Source organism: Mandrillus leucophaeus, unplaced genomic scaffold, assembly GCF_000951045.1.
Source record: "Mandrillus leucophaeus isolate KB7577 unplaced genomic scaffold, Mleu.le_1.0 Scaffold146, whole genome shotgun sequence".
NCBI lineage: Eukaryota > Metazoa > Chordata > Mammalia > Primates > Cercopithecidae > Mandrillus > Mandrillus leucophaeus.
Genome location: NW_012101432.1, coordinates 738,308 through 757,825, shown reverse-complemented (window position 1 = coordinate 757,825; position 19,518 = coordinate 738,308). Strand labels below are relative to the sequence as shown.

Genomic DNA, 19,518 nt, shown 5'->3' with positions numbered 1-19,518 from the left:
ACCAATCTGGGGACCTCAGTGATTACAGTGAGAGAGTCCATGCAGTGGATGTTTTGCTGAGCTCCCCAGATCCACTCTTTAGGTCTGAAGCATTCTTTCTCCCAACTGCTAGAACTGCTGGTGGCTGACAGTGCTCAGCTGGGTCCCTCTCTGGGGGTAGCTGTTGGCTAAAGAGAACCCTTTTATCAAAGGTCACATCTCTTTCATATGTGCAGCCCATATCCAGTGACTGGTTGGTGTGAACGTATAATTTAACTGAGTTTTACCCAACTTGATTAGGCAGTCTGTCTAATGCTGGATTTCCTACTCCAAGGCAGCAATCAAGGAGCCTAATTTATCAGCATTCTTGAGGGACTTTTTCCCTAGATGTACCCCACTGAAGGAATCTTGAATGAAAAGCGTGCTGGGTTTGGGGGGTCTTTTAGGTGTACCTTAAAGTGTTAGCAGACACAGATTAGGACAATGCTGAAAGGCCAACCCAGTTCCAGAATTCCTGCAGGATTGGTTGATGCCTCGGTTGCAAATGTGTTGCAATTCATCTTCTCCCTCTGCCCAGTCTTGCATCCCTCAATCCCCACAGAGGTTGTTCTTGCCATCATTAGGTAATAACCTCCTGAATACAAATTTCAGAGTTTCAGTGTCTGTTTCCTGTGAACTCAAGTTGCGATGGGTCCCCTGATGACTTGTATCAAACATATAACGTGTGAGAAATAAACCTTTATTGCAATAAGATGTTGAGATTCGGGGAATGTTACTGTAATTTAGCCCATCCTGATTAGTACAGATGCCAAACCTCACCTGCATCACCAGTCCTTTGTTCTCAGCTGAGCTTGACTTACATTGTCTACATTGTCTGCCTTTTGTCGTGGACAAGTTTCCTGCCAAGTCCTAATTCTGTTCTTTGATGTTCTTTCTCACTGTAAGTGAACAGCCATGTCCCAACTGAGATATCACAAGAAGGAACAGAAAAGGGAAGAGGGTACATATCTAGTTGTCTACCTACCAAGTCAGTGGCATGTGTTTTTTCATGTGAATTTCCTAAGACCTTTTCTGTGTTCTATATAATTTATTATACATTTATAACATGTACAGTAGTCCTCCCTGGCCCTTATCCACAAGGGATTTGTTCCAAGACGTCCAGTGGATGCCTGAAATTGCAGACAGTACTGAACCCAATTGCTGTAAACTGGAGTACATTTCTATTATGTCTTCGACCCCCAAATTTAATGCCTTTTCCATCTTAACTAAGCACTTATTATGCACTGTGGCCATCACTTTTGCAGTCTGAGGTGTGGCAGCAAAACTAGCCTGAATTTATTTTTTCTTCACAATTCAGTTTCACAGATAGATTTTTTTTTTTTTTTTTTGCTAGAGTCTCTGTCATGAGACTGGAGTACAGTGGTGCAATCTCAGCTCACTGCAACCTCCACCTCCCGTGTTCAAGCGATTCTCTTGCTTCAGCCTCCGGAGAAGCTGCTGGGATTACAGGTACATGCCACCATGCCCAGCTAATTTTTGTATTTTTAGTAGAGACGGGGTTTCACCATGTTGGCCAGGCACATCTTGAACTCCTGACCTCAAGTGATCCTCCCACCTCGGTCCCCCAAAGTGCTGGGATTACAAACGTGAGCCACTGTGCCCTGCCAAAGATTCATTGTTACCAGCGATCTTAGCAACCTCAGCATGTAATTTTTTTCCTTCCTTATTAAGTCAATAACTCTTTTTTTCTTTTGAGACTGAGTCTCGCTCTGTTGCCCAGGTTGGAGTGATATGGCACGATCTTGGCTCACTGCAAGCTCCACCTCCCGGGTTCACACCATTCTCCTGCCTCAGCCTCCCAAGTAGCTGGGACTACAGGCACCTGCCACCACGTCCGGCTAATTTTGTATTTTCAGTAGAGACAGGTTTTCACCGTGTTAGCTAGGATGGCCTCGATCTCCTGACCTTGTGATCCGCCCGCCGCCTCGGCCTCCCAAAGTGCTGGAATTACAGGCAAGAACTCTGACATTTTAACTTACAGGAAGCACTTTACAGCTTCTCTATGGCTGAATTGCCAGCATCACTACTCTTGTGCTTTGGGGCCATTATTAAGTAAAATAAAGGTTAGTTGAACACAAGTACTTGGATACTACATACTGCCACAGTCAGTCTGATAAGAGACTCCTTCTAAGTGATTAAGGAGGTTATAGCGGATACACTGTACAAATGATGATTCACATCCCAGAAGGACAGTGTGGGATGGCAGTGATTTCATCACAGCTAGTTAGTAACATTACTCAATTTAAAATTTATAAGGCCAGGCGCAGTGGCTCAAGCCTCTAATCCTAGCATGTTGGGAGGCCAGGAGGGCAGATCACCTGAGGTGGGGAGTTTGAGACCAGCCTGACCAACATAGTGAAACTCCGTCTCTACTGAAAATACAAAACTAGCTGGGTGTGGTGGCGCATGCCTGTAATCCCAGCTACTTAGGAGGCGGAGGCAGGAGAATCGCTTGAGTCTGGGAGGCAGAGGTTGCTGTGAGCTGAGATCAGGCCATTGCGCTCCAGCTTGGGCAACAAAAGAGAAACTCCGTCTCAAAACAAAACAAACAGTTTATTTCTGGAACTTTCCATTTAATATTTTCAGACCGTGGTTGACCGCAGGTAGCTGAAACGGTGGATAAGGGGGAACTACAAAAAGGACACTTAATGTTTCTTGGAAAAAAATCTTAAGCAAATAAAAATTGAATGAAGTACTTGATCTCAATTTGAGGAAGATAAAAGTGTACTACGAATTAATAAACTTTCTGCACCTCTAACATACTAAAATCCAATTTCTCTGAGTGCTAGAAACTCTGTTTTTGAAAGACAAATGGTAAAACAATACCGGTTTCTAATTTAGACCTTTTGGGCAAAACAAAATACAGTAATAAAGCTAATGAATCAGTCGGGTGCGGTGGCTCACGTCTGTAATCCCAGCACTTTGGGAGGTCGAGGCGGGTGGATCACCTGAGGTCAGGAGTTCGAGACCAGCCTGGCAAAGATGATGAAACCCCGTCTCCATTAAAAATACAAAAATTAGCTGGGCGTGGTGGCGCCGCCTGTAATCCCAGCTACTTAGGAGGTTGAGGCCGGAGAATCGCTTGAACCTGGGAGGCAGAGGTTGCAGTGAGCCGAAATCTCCCCACTGCACTGCAGCCTGGGTGACAGAGCAAGAGTCCGTCTCAATAAATAAATAAATAATACCTAAATAAATAAAGCTAATGAATCAAAGCATATGCTCTTCGTCTTTTTAAGGGATTTTACTAGGTAGATTTTTTCTCTGTCTAAAGGGTAAACAGTACAAACATATTTCAACTAAAAAGAGTCTTAGAATCCGGAGTTGGTATTGCTACAACCCCTAATTATGGAAGATGTTTAGTATAACAGAACCAGTTTAAGGAATGTGGAGATTTATTTACATCAAATTCAGATAAAGAGAGAATAGCAGACTCGAAGCAGCAAGCAGAGCATGACTTAAGGAGTCTATGACTGTATCTGTGGAACTGCCCTTAGCCTCAATAAAAGATCAGCAAAACCAGCCTTCAGCATAACCCTCCTGCCTGGTGGGAGATGGGAAGGCCAGACTTCACCCCTCAAGATCGCCCTCCCACGCGCATTTTCCACCTCGCAGCTAAGAATTCAGTCCAGACTTCCGATCATGGCGCCACGCACGTCACCTTCTCCCCTCGCCGCCGGCAAAATCCCACCCACGTCGGCTGACCCCGCAGCGGGGTGTAAGGGCGGGAGGGATGCTGGTCGCTTGTACAAATCAGATCGAAAAAACGCACTACACAAATCCTTGGAAACTGCGGTACCAACGGGATCTTCTCAATTACTTGAGTGCAAAATGATCCCATTCTCTATCCTGACATAACTCTAGCCCAATTTTCCTTTCACGTGCCCTAAAAAGCCGTCAAGGCCCCCAGCCTTGTGAATCCAGGCCCTCTCTCGGGGTGGACACCGCGCTGTACGGACAGACGCGCGCACACAGCGGGATGATTTATAGATTAAAAGTCTTTTTTTCTCTCTCTCTCTGGCTTCGCATCCTTGCAAATACTCAATATTCCTGTCAACTAAGAAGGCTAAGGGAATGGGCGGTTGAGGAAAGCAGGACGTCGATTACAGCAAACACAGCAAAGGGGTGGGGGGGTCTTTCCAATTCCGGCTTTTGTTTGAGTCAGAGGGGAGCCTGAGGAGGCCAAGGTCTCCGGTTCTGGGAAAGGCGGGTCCATCCGGATTCTTTGGGCTGCGGAGAGGGAGGCTCCAGCGCCATGAAACAACAGAGGGCAGTTCTGCCCCTCGAGGCTTTCCTCCGAGAGTACTGAGAAGGAGACGCCTCAGTCGGGAGAAATCCCGGAATCGGAGGAGTCTGCTGAACGCCTAACAAAAAGATGTGGCCGCCCTCTCTTAAACAAATACGCGAATCCCAAGCCTTGCACGTTTGGAAGTCATGTGTGTGTAAAGGAGAAAGGCCACTGCTGCCCACCGCAGCCCCACCCAGCCCTCGGCCATTCAAGGGACAGACGCGCCGCGCTGGGGCCTCGGAGCCCTCAACCAGCCCGGGACGAGGGGCGGGGCCGGGCGGGGTCGTGAGCGCGCAGGCGCAGTGCGGGCTTCATCCTGCCGCCGGCGCCGCCGCCGCCGCCCGCGCTGCACCACAGGCCAGAGACAGACAGGGCCGGGAAGAGCCGTAGACTGAGGAGGAGGCGGAGGCGGAGGCGGCGGCGGAGGCGGGGCGACTCCGGTGACCGGGAGCGCCGCAGACTGGCAGCTGCGGCGACTCCCCCCTTTGTGTCTGGTCTGCTCGGAGCCACTGGAAGTGCTTCCCGGAGGGACGCAGGGTGTCTCGCCGCCTCACTGCCCACTCCCTTCCCCGGCTACCTTCATCCGCCCTCCCGCCGCCCCCCGCCCTCGGTCCGCGACGCCCGAGCTCCTCCCGGAGCCCAGAGCTGCGGGAGAACGAGGCGGTGGCGGCGGCGGCGGCGGCGGCGGCTTCCTCGGGGGGTTGTGATTAGCTCACAGGAGCCATTGACGGGAGAAGACGAGGCTTTCATGGTGGAATTTACCTCAGACAAGATGGAGCGGCAGGAATAAAAAGCGAGGAAGGGAAGGGAGCGCCGCCAGGAGGGCTAGAAGGGGCAGCCTCTCGCACCCCGTCCGCCTGCGGTCTCGGGGAGCCCGGGCCGGGGCCGCGACCCCTCCCCTCCCCCGCTCCTACGTTTCCTCAGCCTTCGCCAGGGCCTCCCCGACCCTCTCACGGTTGTTCCGCGAAGGCGTGGGGACTGTGAGCTTGTCCATGGAGGCAGGCACCTTTTTGGATCCAGTCAAGGAAGAGGATTTGTTGTTTTCGAAATCAGAGTGAAGGAAGCACCGAAGCGAAACTTAAGGAATCCTGCCTTCCCGGAGCCGCGGGCGATGCGACTCGGGCTGCCGGGCGCCGCCGCCGCCCGCCCGGCTTCGTCCTTCCCGACAGTCAGGAACTAGTTCTGACCCTCGCCCCCCGGATCCGGATCGAATCCCTGCCCTCCGCACCCTGGATATGTTTTCTCCCAGACCTGGATATTTTTTTGATATTGTGAAACTACGAGGGAAATAACTTGGGAGATTTCTTCTTGGCTCCCTGCTTTGCCCACAGACATGCCTTCAGTTTGGAGGGCCGCGGCACCCCGTCCGAGGCGAAGGAACACCCCCAGCCGCAGGGGAGAGAAATGAAGGGAATTTCTGCAGCGGCATGAAAGCTCTGCAGCTAGGTCCTCTCATCTGCCATTTGTCCTTTCAAACTGCATTGTGATACGGGCAGGATCAGTCCACGGGAGAGAAGACGAGCCTCCCGGCTGATTCTCCGCCTCTCTACTTCCCATATTTCTTTTCTTTGCCCTCCTGCTTCTTGGCTGGCCCAGGGATGACTTCCTCGCTGCAGCGGCCCTGGCGGGTGCCCTGGCTACCATGGACCATCCTGCTGGTCAGCACTGCGGCCGGTGAGTAGCTCCGGCCGGCGCGTCCCGGCCACTTCCCCTGCGGGTGGCGAGGGAGGGAGCCCGCAGAGGCCGAGGCCTGTGCTCGCCCTTCGTCACGCGTCCCCCCGATCGCGGAGCTGCGAACCGGTGCCGGCGCGCCTGCCCCATGCCTTCCAGGGAAATCGCCTTTAATATTCCTGTGTATTTTCCTATCCCCACTTCCATATTCCCACCCCACCCCCCTTCACGGGGTGAAAAAGACATATTGGGTGTGGTATCTTGACATTTTTAGCTGTGAGGTAATGCAACGATTAAAAATAATATTTTAATCACCAGTGAACAGTGTCTATTACGAGGTCTCTGGAAACAGACCTGTAGATTTTTAAAATTATTATTATAAAGAAGCGGTTTTGGCTTACAGTAAAAAGAACATCAACTAGAGAACACACACTTGAACCTTATTTTGAGATTTAGATCACTCTGGAATCCATGTTCCTTTCATTATTCAGAAATTTTACCGAATGAATACAATAAATGTTGAGGAAGCCGGAACTGTGAGATTCTTGATATATTGTATTATACGGTTTGATAAGTTTACTGTTAGTCACCTGGCATCTCTCTGTTGGCTTTGCTGTCGAGACAACTTTGACCTGACATTAGACTTCTAGGAGATTTGACTCCGAAAGTTCTTTGACATTTCATTAAAGTCTAAAGGGTGGTAGTCATCCTTTCTTTTGGATATTTTCATTTCAGTTCTCAGAAACCTTAGGAAAAAGACCACATCTTCTATTTGCAACTATTTTTTCAAGCAGTCTTTTGGTGATTTGCTTTTAGAAATTTTGAGAAGTGAATTCTACATGTAACTCGTACACTTGGTTTATGATGGGCAAATGGATTGTGCTTTTAAAACGAGTAAAGGACCAAATGACCCTTTCGAATTACTTTTTTTCTTTTGATAAGTGTGTTTCACAGTAAACAAATTTCTCATTGCTATGTTAGATACAGAGGTTATTTGCTTAATTTGGTTTTAAAAGTCTGACCTAGGAAAATGCCGAAAGAAAATTTGAAGTTTCCTTTTATGCTTTTGATATTGTTGAATAATGTCTACTGTTGATTAATGTCTGTTAAATTGATGATAAATCTATATGGTTCTGTTAAAATAATTTGAACTTCTGAATTTACTTTAAAACTGATATTTTAATATTTTTGATAATTGTAGTTGCTTTCAGAGTAAAAATGATTTTTCTCCAAATTTCTTTATATTGTGTTAGCTATTTAAATTCTCTAGCCACAAGCCATGTGGTTCCTGTAAAATATGGAGTAAAAGGCCTTAAACATTCCATGAGCAGAAATCTGAGAACATACACTTTTCAATGTTCTTTGTTATTCTTAACCTTTTTAGAATATAGATTCTCATTTATCTTGACGTGCTGGTAATATCGTGATCAGAACTGATAAAAGTAAGAGAAAAAGCATTTATTTAAAAATAAACTTAATTTTTGTTTGGTAATACAGTCATTTTAGAAGAGTGTCTCTTAAAAGAGAGAGAATAAAAGAATCACTGCTAGTGGTTTTAGTCTTTTTTTCTTTAGTGTTGCATAGCACCAGATGACAAAATTTGTGAAGCTGGATTTCAGACTTGTAATAGTAATGATAATAGCTAGTATTTATTAAGTGCCTGCCATGCACCATCAGCTATTCAAATAACTTCACATATATTTTTTCACTTCATCCTCATGACAATTCTATTTTGTAGGTTATTATCATTCACCTTTTCCATAGAAGGAGAGTAAAGTACAGAGAATTTGAATAACTCACCACATAGTCAGTAAATTATGGAGCCAGGATTACAGCGTGCGCCTTTACGTACCACATTAATGGTAACAGCAGCAATAACAGCAACAACTTCTCACTTTTACTGGATGTATGAGATGGAGTAATGCCTTCACCAGATCAACCTTTGTAAAGAAGCAGGGACACTTACAAAGTGTCAGTGCAGCAGTGGTTATGCAAATGTCATAGTTCTGAACATGTAAAACTTTGCTTTGCCTGATATTGAAGTGGCTGGTGCAGCTTCATTAAGTGCAAGCTGATTAAAGAGGGCCTGTGTGGATTTGGGTTATATAGATGCAGTGATGTTAACTGGACAGGTGTAAATAGTGCAGCTGAACAGGAAAATAAATCCTAGAAGACTGATTGATAGCACATCCTTTTTTGGGGTCATGGATAAATCATTTCTTTTGAATCCCTCTTTCTCACTTACCAAGTTCTTGGACTCCTTAATTCTTAGAACATTTTCTTCTCTTTTCTTTTTTTTTTTTCAGACAGGATCTCACTCTGTCTCCCAGGCTGGAGTGCAGTGGTGTGACCTCGGTTCACCACAGCTTCCGCCTCCCAGGCTCAAGTGATTCTCCTGCCTCAGCCTCCAGAGTAGCTGGGATTACAGGAGTGCACCACCACACCCAGCTAATTTTTTTTCTTTTTTTTTTTTTTTCTTTTAGACAGAGTCTCGCTCTGTTGCCCAGGCTGGAGTGCAGTGGCGCCATCTCAGCTCACTGCAACCTCTGCCTCCCGGGTTCAAGGGATTCTTCTGCCTCAGCCTCCCAAGTAACTGGGACTACAGGTGTGTGCCACCACGCCTGGCTAATTTATGTATTTTTAGTAGAGACAGAGTTTTACCGTATTGGCCAGGCTGATCTCAAACTCCTCACCTCGTGGTCCACCCACCTCTGCCTCCCAAAGTGCTGGGATTACAGGCGTGAGCCACTGTGCCTGGGTTGGATTTCTTAAATATGGTAATTCAGTGACATTTTGCTGTGTAATTATTGGCAACTACAAAATCTTAGTGGCATGGAACAATAGGCATTTATTCTGCTCCATGTGTCTCCTTCTGGGGTCCAGGCTAGAGGGAGAGGTAACATCTATCTGGGGGAAGCTGGTGTCATAGCAATGCCAGAAGAGAAAGAGGCCAAGCCCCAACCCTACCAGCACATTTCCAGACTCTGCTCTCCTAACATCACATTGGCTGACCAAGTCATATGGCCAAGCTCAGAAGCAAGAGATATCAAAGTACACTTTGCCTATGATGAAGCTAATATAATATTTGGATGTATAGTACTATTGCAGAAGAATGAAGAATTGAAATCCTCAGTCGACCACATATAATCAATAAGATGGTCCAGAAGGGAGGCTTTTCTTAGTCTTGGAAGAGGGCCAAACTCTTAGTTTTTTGCATTAAAATTAGATAAACTTTGATCTCTACAAAAGCTATTCTGGCATGTGGGATTATGTGATAGTAGTGGTATTGATGTGGATAAGTAGTGAGGAGAGAGATAACTGTTCACACAAAGACAAAACCTTTCCTTCATTAAAGGCTAGTTTTTGTTTGTTTGTTTTTTTGAGACAGAGTCTTGCTCTGTCGCCCGGGCTGGAGTGCAGTGGCGCAATCTCTGCTCACTGCAAATTCCACCTCCCGGGTTCACGCCATTCTCCTGCCTCAGCCTCCCGAGTAGCTGGGACTACAGGTGCCCGCCACCATGCCCGGCTAATTTTTTTGTATTTTGAGTAGAGACAGGGTTTCACCGTGTTAGCCAGGATGGTTTCTATCTCCTGACCTCGTGATCCGCCCGCCTCGGCCTCCCAAAGTGCTGGGATTACAGGCATGAGCTACCGTGCCCGAAGGCCAGTTTTTTTTTTTTTTAACAATGAAAGAGAAGAAATTCATTATTGATTTCTGATGGGTAAATTCTAACCATTAAAAAATACTGAGTGGAATCTGTGTGAATCAGTTAATTTTATAATTGGCCACACCACTTACTTTGGCACCTACTTGTAGATTGCTGTGCTGTTGGATATCAGTTTTTGGGTTTTTTTTTTTGAGATGCAGTCTTCCTCTGTCGCCCAGCCTGGAGTGGAGTGGCATGATCTCGACTCAATACAACCTCCGCCTCCTAGGTTCAAGCCATTCTCCAGCCTCAGCCTCCCGAGTAGCTGGGATTATAGGTGCACACCACCATGCCTGGCTAATTTTTGTTTTTTTTGAGAGGGAGTCTCGCTCTGTCGCCCAGGCTGGAGTGCAGTGGCCGGATCTCGGCTCACTGCAAGCTCCACCTCCCGGGTTTACACCATTCTCCTGCCACAGCCTCCTGAGTAGCTGGGACTACGGGCACCTGCCACCAGGCCTGGCTAGTTTTTTTGTATTTTTTAGTAGAGACAGGGTTTCACCGTGTTAGCCAGGATGGTCTCGATCTCCTGACCTCGTGATCCACCCGTCTCGGCCTCCCAAAGTGCTAGGATTACAGGCGTAAGACACCGAGCCCGAAATTTTTTTATTTTTAGGAGAGACGGGGTTTCACCACGTTGGCCAGGCTGGTCTCAAACTCCTTACCTCAGCTGATCCACCCACCTCGGTCTCCCAAAGTGCTGGGATTACAGGTGTGAGCTACCACACCTGGCTGGATATCAGTTTTATGTATTTGCCTTGTCCTCCGAACTGATAATTGCTTCCAGAGGACAGTGTTCATGTCTTACTAGTTTTATAATTTACCATATTGCTATGCATATAGTAGACATTTAAGAAATACTTAGTGAATAATAAAAAGGAATTTCAACCAGGAATATTCTAGGATTGTTTATTGACTCAAATAACACACTAGTAACTTTTTCTTTGTCCTAGTTCCTTCAACTATAAAGTATGTAGTTTAAGAGGTATAGTGGGAAGACCACTGTTGGGAGTTAATGAGACCTAGATTCTAGGTGATTCCGGGCAAATACTTAACATAGTTTTCTCACTTGTAATAATACGGGGTTGTACTTGATCTTTTCAAAATACAGATTCATGGGTATCCCACTAGACCTACTGAATCCAAATCTCTGGACAACGAGCCTGGGAATCTGCCTTTGATGTCCCTATCAACCAGTAAATTTTAGGTACCTTTGAGAACTATAATTAATAGATATTATAAAATCACAACCATATAAAAATGCATGCATCTTTTTTCTTTTTTTTTTGCTGGGCGTGGTGACTCACACCTGCAATCCCAGCATTTTGGGAGTCCGAGGCGGGCAGATCATGAGGTTAGGAGATTCTTTCTCTCAAGTTCTGTAAGTTTATTATTTCTACTTTTTGTGGTAATTACTACTTAATCTTTATCTTTTATTGCTTAATCCAGTAAACATTGGGAACAAACATTTCTTAATTTGTACATTAAGCAATTACGCAAAACCTTTTTCCTTTTAAAAATTTGCAGTGTGGCCTAGGCGAATTGGCTCACACCTGTAATCCTGGCACTTGGGGAGGCCAAGGCGGGCGGATCACTTGAGGTCAGGATTTTGAGACCAGCCTGGCCAACATGATGAAACCCTGTCTCTACAAAAAATACACAAATTTGGCTGGGCGCGGTGCTCACGCCTATAATCCCAGCACTTTGGGAAACCAACATGGGCAGATCACCCGAGGTCAGGAGTTCAAGACCAGCCTGGCTAACATGGTGAAACCCTGTCTCTACTAAAATACAAAATTAGGTCGGGAGCCATGGTTCATGCTTGTAATCCCAGCACTTTGGGAGGTCAGGATGGGCTGATCACCTGAGGTCGGGAGTTCGAGACCAACCTGGCCCTCATGGTGAAACCCCGTCTCTACTAAAAATACATAATTAGCCAGGTGTGGTGGCACATGCCTGTAATCCCAGCTACTCGGGAGGCTGAGGCAGGAGAATCGCTTAAACCTGGGAAGCAGAGGTTGCAGTGAGCCGAGGTTGCGCCTCTGCACTTCAGCCTGGGCAACAAGAGCAAAACTGTCTAAAAAAAAAAAAAAGAACGAAAAGAAAAAACAAGGCCGGGCACCGTGGCTCAAGCCTGTAATCCCAGCACTTTGGGAGCCCGAGACAGGTGGATCAGGAGGTCAGGAGATGGAGACCATCCTGGCTAACACGGTGAAACCCCGTCTCTACTAAAAAATACAACAAAAACTAGCCGGGCGAGGTGGCGGGCGCCTGTAGTCCCAGCTACTCGGGAGGCTGAGGCAGGAGAATGGCGTGAACCTGGGAGGCGGAGCTTGCAGTGAACTGAGATCTCGCCACTGCACTCTAGCCTGAGCGACAGAGCGAGACTCCGTCTCAAAAAAAAAAAAAAAAAGAAAAAGAAAAAACAAAATTAGCCAGATGTGGTGGCGCATGCCTGTAATCTCAGCTACTCAGGAAGCTGAGGCAGGAGAATTGCTTGAACCCGGGAGGTGGAGGTGGCATTGAGCCGAGATCGTACCACTGTACTCCAGCCTGGGCGACAGGGTGAGACTCCCGTCTCAGAAAAAAAAAATTATTATTTTCAAAGGCACTCTCATACCTGTAATCCTAGCACTTTGGGCGGCCGAGGCTGGCGGATCAATTGACGTCAGTAGTTCGAGACCAGCCTGGCCAATATGGTGAAACCCCATCTCTACTAAAAATACAAAAATTAGCTGAGTGTAGTGGCAGTCGCCTATAATCCCAGCTACTTGGGAGGCTGAGGCAGGAGAATCCCTTGAACCAGGGAGGTGGAGGTTGCAGTGAGCCAATATTGTGCCTCTTCACTCCAGCCTTGGCAAAAGAGCGAAACTCCCATCTCAAAAAAACAAAACAAAACCAAACCACTGATATGAAAGATTATATGCATGCCTAGAATTACGATGCTCAACACTATACCTTAACCCTGCCTTGTGCATCAGTAACGTTTAAAATACATTACCTAAATTATCAAGATACAGTACAAAATGTGTGCAGTCATTCACATCTTAAATGTGTTGACAGCAGACTTGTTGGAAAAATTATGAGACATGATAAAGTATTGTGCCAGAGGCATTGGCCTAAGAATTTTAGATGGAGTTAGGTATTTGGAAGAGTTAGGTATTTGATCCACGTCTGTTTCTGGAAGGGTAGATGCAAATGGAGGTTGAGAAATTTCAGTTTCTTTCTTTCTTTCTTTCTTTCTTTCTTTTTCTCTCTCTGTCGTGTCATGTCATGTCCTGTCCTGTGTTGTGTCGTCTTGTCTTGTCTTGTCTTGTCTTTTTGAGACGGAATTTTGCTCTTCTTGCCCAGGCTGGAGTGCAATGGCAGGATCTCCACTCACGGCAACCTTCACCTCCTGGGTTCAAGTGATTCTTGTTCCTCAGCCTCCCGAGTAGCTGGGATTACAGGCATGCACCACCACGCCCAGCTAATTTTGTATTTGTGGTAGAGACGGGGTTTCTCCATGCTGGTCAGGCTGGTCTTGAACTCCCGACCTCATGTGATCTGCCTGCCTCAGCTTCCCAAAGTGCTGGGATTACAGGAGTAAGCCACCGCGCCTGGCTGAGAAATTTCAGTTTCTTAAAGCCAGATCTCACTTCCCCTTTCTCCTTCAAGACAGTAGTTTGCCCTTATCATTGGTGTCAAAAATATACACGATCATGTACTTTCATTCTGCCCCAGTAAGTTTAGTGCAAAATAGGATAATTTAGAACAAAATGTGTTAATGATAAGTGTGAAGGGATAAAATATTTGGCCAGTAATCCAAATTCTCATTTTTTTGTTTCATTTAGATGAGGAAATAGTTAAGACTTTCTATTATTATTAATCTGTTTTCAATCTTTGCTTTTGTAGATAAGAATACTCTATGAGCAAAGCTATATAATTGTTGTAGACGCACCAGGCTATCCTTTTAGGGCAAGCTTTTTTTTTGTTTTCATTTGAAAAATTAAGAGAAAAAATATTAATCTTCACACAACCCTAACACTTTTTGTTTTGGTATGTTTTCTTCTAATTAAAAAGAAAGATGCTTTTTTTTTTTTTTTTTTGGAGACAGAGTCGTCTCGCTCTGTTGCCCAGGCGGAGTACAGTAGCATGATCTCGGCTCATGACAACCTCCGCCTCCTGGGTTCAAGTGATTCTCCTTCTCAGCCGCCAGAGTAGCTGGGACTACAGGTGTGCGCCACCATGCCCCACTAATTTTTGTATTTTTAGTAGAGACAGGGTTTCACTGTGTTGGCCAGGCTGGTCTCGAACTCCTAACCTCGTGATCCACCCACCTTGGCCTCCCAAAGTGCTGGGATTACAGGCATGAGCCACCACGCCCAGCAAAAAAAAAAGATGCATGTGTTTTTATATGGTTGTGATTTTATAATATCTATTAATTATATCTCAGTTTTTTTTACATAGAATAATATGTCATAGGTATATGTGATCTTAATAGCTATCATTTTTTCATAATTGTGTGATATTCCATTGAGTGTATTTGTTATTTACTTAATTCATATTGGGAGATGTTTAGGTTGTTTCTGATTTTCTTCTCTAATAAACAATGTCATATTTAATACTTCTGTGCATATGTCCTGCTTATTTTTTGATTTATTTCCAAGTTCTTGTTTTGACCTATCAGCAGCATGAGCCAATTTAATCCTTTTTTTTTTCATCCTTCAAGTACTTCTTCATTTGGCTTCTAAGATACTATTCTCTGTTGATATTTCTCCTACCTCACCAGCAACTTTGATAGTTCTTCCTTATGTCCCTGACGGCTAAATATTGTTGTGTTGTTTCAGGATTCAGTCTTTAGACCTTTTCTTTTCTCTGTGTGCACCAACCCTCTTGGTGATCTCATCCAGTTTTTTGGCTTTAAATAGCATCTAAAGGTGGACAAGTTTCAAATTTATTTCTATCTCAGACTTCTTTCCTTGAAATTCTTTTGCATGTAGCCAGCTGTGTATCTGTCGTATCTACTTTGATGTCTGATATTCATCACAAACTTTACCTGTTCCAAACTGAACTTCTGAAGCTGCTTCACCAGACCTGTTCCTCCTATGTCTTAGCCTATTCAGCAAATGTCAGTTCTATCCTTCCAGTTGTTAAGGCCCCAAATTAGAGATACCTTTGTCTCTTGTCTTTCTTTTTTTTCACATTCTTATCCAATGTGATAGCAAAAACTCTTGACTTTACCTTCAAAATATATCTAGAATCTTACTGCTTTTTACCACCTCCACTATGCTACTACCTTAATCTAAAAGCCACTGTCTTCTCTTACTTGTACTTTTTTACTAGACTCTGTTTTCTCTGTTAACATCTTTGCTTTATTACAGTCTCCTTTCAACATAGTAGCCTGAGTGAGCCTTTTCTTTTCTTTTCTTTTAATTTTTTTTTCCAGACAGAGTCTCACTCTGTCATCCTGGCTGGAGTACAGTGGCGCGACCTCGACTCAATGCAACCTCCACCTCCCAGATTCAAGCGATTCTCCTGCCTCAACCTCCCAAGTAGCTAGGATTACAGGCGCGTGCCATCATACCCAGCTAATTTTTTTTTTTTGTATTTTTAGTAGAGACGGGATTTCACTGTGTTAGCCAGGATGGTCTCAATCTCCTGGCCTCATGATCTGCCTGTCTCGGCCTCCCAAAGTGCTAGGATTACAGGTGTGAGCCACCATCCTGGCCAGACCCTTTTCATACATAAGTTAGATAAGACATCTCTTTGCTTATCTCATTCTTATTCCCATCTCATTCAGAATAATAGTCACAGCCATTTAAAATATTGTACACAATCTGGCTTCTGCAATTTATGACCTCATGTGCCAACCTCTGTCTTGCTCAACTTTTATTGGGCTTTTAACTTTACAAACTAGGAAATATTCAGAAAATTAAATATTTTAGAAGAGATTAGATTTAAAATACCTTATTCTATATAATTTGACAGTGGCTACAATTAGTAAATATATATTGGGGAAGTGAAGAGACACATAAGCATTTCTCAAGTCTTTAGTATAGTCACTAAGTGCTTTACATGTATACTATGTTATCTCGTTATCCTCTAAACAGACTGATCAGTACTATTATTTTTCTTTATTCTGCAGATGATTAAACTGAGTAAGTGGGACACTTGGGAATCAAGGTCAGGCCCCTGTAGCTCCAAAGCAAAACATTCGTATAATATATAAAGTGTTAGTCTAAAGGCTTAAAATATTTGGAATCTTTTAGGCATCTGAAAATCTTACTGGGATTTTGATCATGCCAGAATAATTGTCCAGATTGAACTATGTCTTAGGTATAGTCTCTTATTTTGCTGTAATTGACAGCAAATATCTTAGGTTTTGTTTTATGTGTAGCATTCAAATGTCAGTGGATAATAAAAAAAATTCATTGAAGATTCAAAGCTTCAATTTTGGAAAAGAACACCAGTTAGATTAGAAGAATGATGATGACATATTTAGTTGAGGATAAATTTTTAATGTTTCCATGTGTTCTTAGTGATTAAAACTCCATGGGGCCAGTCTAGTGTGAAGAATAACTTTTTATATTTAGTTACTTCACAAACGACTGTATTGTGCTGTTATAAAGCAAGATTAAAAACAGTCAAATGATCTGAAGAGATGAATTCATGTTACTTATTGAAACAAAGTTTTATGTGGGATATAACTTTTCTGAGATATTTAATCGTTTTTTCCTTTGGCTAAACCAATGTGTTAACTTGATGAAACATTATCAAGAATGCTAATCTATAAATTCTGTTTAGTCTTTCACACCAACTTGTTCCATTTGTACAGCTGTTTCTTAAGAATCATTGTTTGGCTGGGCACGGTGGCTCATGTCTGTAATTCCAGCACTTTGGGAGGCTGAGTTGGGTGGATTAACGGAGATCAGGAGTTCGAGACCAGCCTGGCCAATGTGGCGAAACCCTATCTCTACTGAAAATACAAAAATTAGCTGGGTTTGGTGGCATCTGCCTGTAGTCCCAGCTACGTGGGACGCTGAGGTAGGAGAATTGCTTGAACCCAAGAGGTGGAGGTTGCAGTGAGCCGAGATTATGTCATTGCACTCTAGCCTGGGTAACAACGAGACTGCATCTCAAAGAAAACAAACAACAACAAAAACATCATTGTCCATTTACTTAGGTTTGTAAGAAACTGAGTTATACTGATTCCTTGCTAAATCCTTCTTTTAAAAGCAAGATGTGCCGGGTGCAGTGGCTCATGCCTGTAATCCGAGCACTTTGGGAGGCCGAGGCAGGCGGGAGGCACGAGGTCAGGAGATCAAGACTAGCCTGGCTAACACAGTGAAACCCCATCTCTACAATAAAATACAAGAAAAAATTAGTCGGGCATGGTGGCGGGTGCCTGTAGTCCCAGCTACTTAGGAGGCTGAGGCAGAAGAATTCCCTTGAACCTGGAAGGCGGAGGTTGCAGTGAACCAAGATCGCACCACTGCACTCCAGCCTGGGCAACAGAGCGAGACTCCGTCTCAAAAAACAAAAAACAAAAAACAAGATATTAGTCTTAGGTTTTTACTGTATTCTACTCTAAGCATCTAATAGGCTTTATATTTCACATTACGCTTTTAATGAACATAGATTAAATTCAGTAACTGACAATCTTTAATAGATTAAATTCTAATTATTTGAAATTAAAAGTGTGGGCTGGGTGCAGTGGCTCACGCCTGTAATTTTTGGGAGGCTGAGGCAGGAAGATTGCTTGTGGCCTAGAGTTTGAGACCAGCCTGGGCAATATAATGAGAACCCTGTCTCTACAAACAATTTTTAAAATTTAGCCGAGTATGAGTCTGTAGTACCAGCTCCTTGGGAGGCTGAGGTGGGAGGATCACTGAAGCCCAGGAATTGGATGCTGCAGTGAACTGTGATCATGCCACTGTACTTCAGCCTGGGTGACAGGGTGAGACCCTGTCTCTAAAAAAAAAAAAAAAAAAAAAAAAGACTTGTTTTTGCTTTTAGCCTTTTATTTTACCATTTCTTTTAAAAAAACTTTTTGTTATTTAAGATTCTAGGCCAGGCGCAGTGGCTTAAGCCTATATAATCCCAGCACTTTGGGAGGCTGAGATGGGTGGATCACGACGTCAGGAGATCGAGACCATCCTGGCTAACATGGTGAAACCCTGTCTCTACTAAAAAATACAAAAAACCCCAGAAAACTAGCCAGGCGAGGTAGCGGGCACCTGTAGTCCCAGCTACTTGGGAGGCTGAGGCAGGAGAATGGTGTGAACCTGGGAGGCGGAGCTTGCAGTGAGCTGAGATCCGGCCACTGCACTCCAGCCTGGGCGACAGAGCCAGACTCCGTCTCAAAAAAAAAAAAAAAAAAAGATTCTAAAATTATACAAAGTCGTTGTAAAAAGGGTTTTTTTTTTTTTTTTTGAGATGGAGTTTTGCCCTTGTTATCTAGGCTGGAGTGCCATGGCGCGATCTTGGCTCACCGCAACCTCTACCTCCTGGGTTCAAGCGATTCTCCTGCCTCAGCCTCCCTAGTAGCTGTGATTACAGTCATGTACCGCCATGCCCGGCTAATTTTGTGTTTTTAGTTGAGATGGGGTTTTTCCATGTTGGTCAGGCTGGTCTTGAACTCCTGACCTTAGGTGATCCACCCGCCTCGACCTCCCAAAGTGCTGGGATTACAGGCGTGAGCCACTGCACTTGGCCCATTAAAAAGGGTTTTTAAATGATGATGATAGTGAAGTGTAGAAATGATAATGAAGTATAGAAAAAAAAAAAACATCGTCTCGTGTTTCCTTAATCCCATTTCCTGAATGTAATCAGTGTTAATGGTGTATAATCTTTAATGCTTTTTTATATGTGCTATAAATAAATAACTGTATAATTAGAATTTACTTCTAAACAAGGTGGAATAATATTGTGTATATTGTACATAAAGTTTTGTGATTTTCATGTGGAACAGTTCTAGAAGTAAGATCATGTGGTCAGACATTTGTACATTTAAAATCTTGAAAGGAACTACCAGAATTTCTTCAAAACATGTTGTACTGTCATTTCTACCAGTAGTGTATGAGAACCTTCATTTTCTTTTGTGTGTGTGTGTGTTTTTTTTTTTTTTTTTTTTTGAGACAGAGTCTTGCACTGTTACCCAGGCTGGAGTGCAGTGGCATGATCTTGGCTCACTGCAACCTCTGCCTCCCAAGTTTAAGCGATCCTCCTGCCTGAGCCCCCCTAGTAGCTGGGATTACAGGCACGTGCCACCATGCCTGGCTAATTTGTGTGTTTTTAGTAGAGACAGGGTTTCGCCTTGTTGGCCAGGCTGCTCTCGAACCCCTGACCTCAGGTGATCCACCCGCCTTGGCCACCCAAAGTGCTGGGATTACAGGTGTGAGCCACTACGCTTGGCCGAGAATCTCCGTTTTCTTACACCTTTTCAAATACGATGTAATATTCTTTTCAATTTTTGCCAGAGCAGAACAAATTGTATCTTGTTTGTTTGGAGTGCTTTAATTATTAGTGGAGCCAAGCTTTTCATATGCTTGTCAGCAGTTGTATTTCTCCGAATTGCCTGTTCATATATCATGTCAATTTTTCTAATGATTTATTTCTTTTTCTTACTGATTTAAAGGTGTTACTTACATGATACAAATATATAAAGGATTTTATGCAGTTAGCACTGCTTTTTTTTTTTTCCTTTATGACATCTGGTTTTGTGTTATTTTTTTTTTTTTTCCTTTATGACATCTGGTTTTGTGTTATCTTAGAAAAGCCTCTACCTTATGTACAACTACCAAAAATGCTTTTAGTAAGTCTTTTTTTTTTTTTTTG

At 44.1% G+C, this 19,518-nt stretch overlaps 1 protein-coding gene across 1 annotated transcript in view; it reads left to right on the top strand.

Annotated features, from left to right (window-relative positions):
- The first annotated feature begins 5,384 nt into the window (after nucleotides 1-5,384).
- BMPR2 (bone morphogenetic protein receptor, type II (serine/threonine kinase)) overlaps nucleotides 5,385-19,518 on the top strand; it is a 230,212-nt gene continuing 216,078 nt past the window's right edge. Inside the window, exon 1 of the mRNA XM_011974476.1 lies at nucleotides 5,385-5,998. Within this exon, the coding sequence (XP_011829866.1) occupies nucleotides 5,923-5,998 (76 nt within the window). The 5' untranslated portion in view covers nucleotides 5,385-5,922. The remainder of the gene's footprint in view (nucleotides 5,999-19,518) is intronic.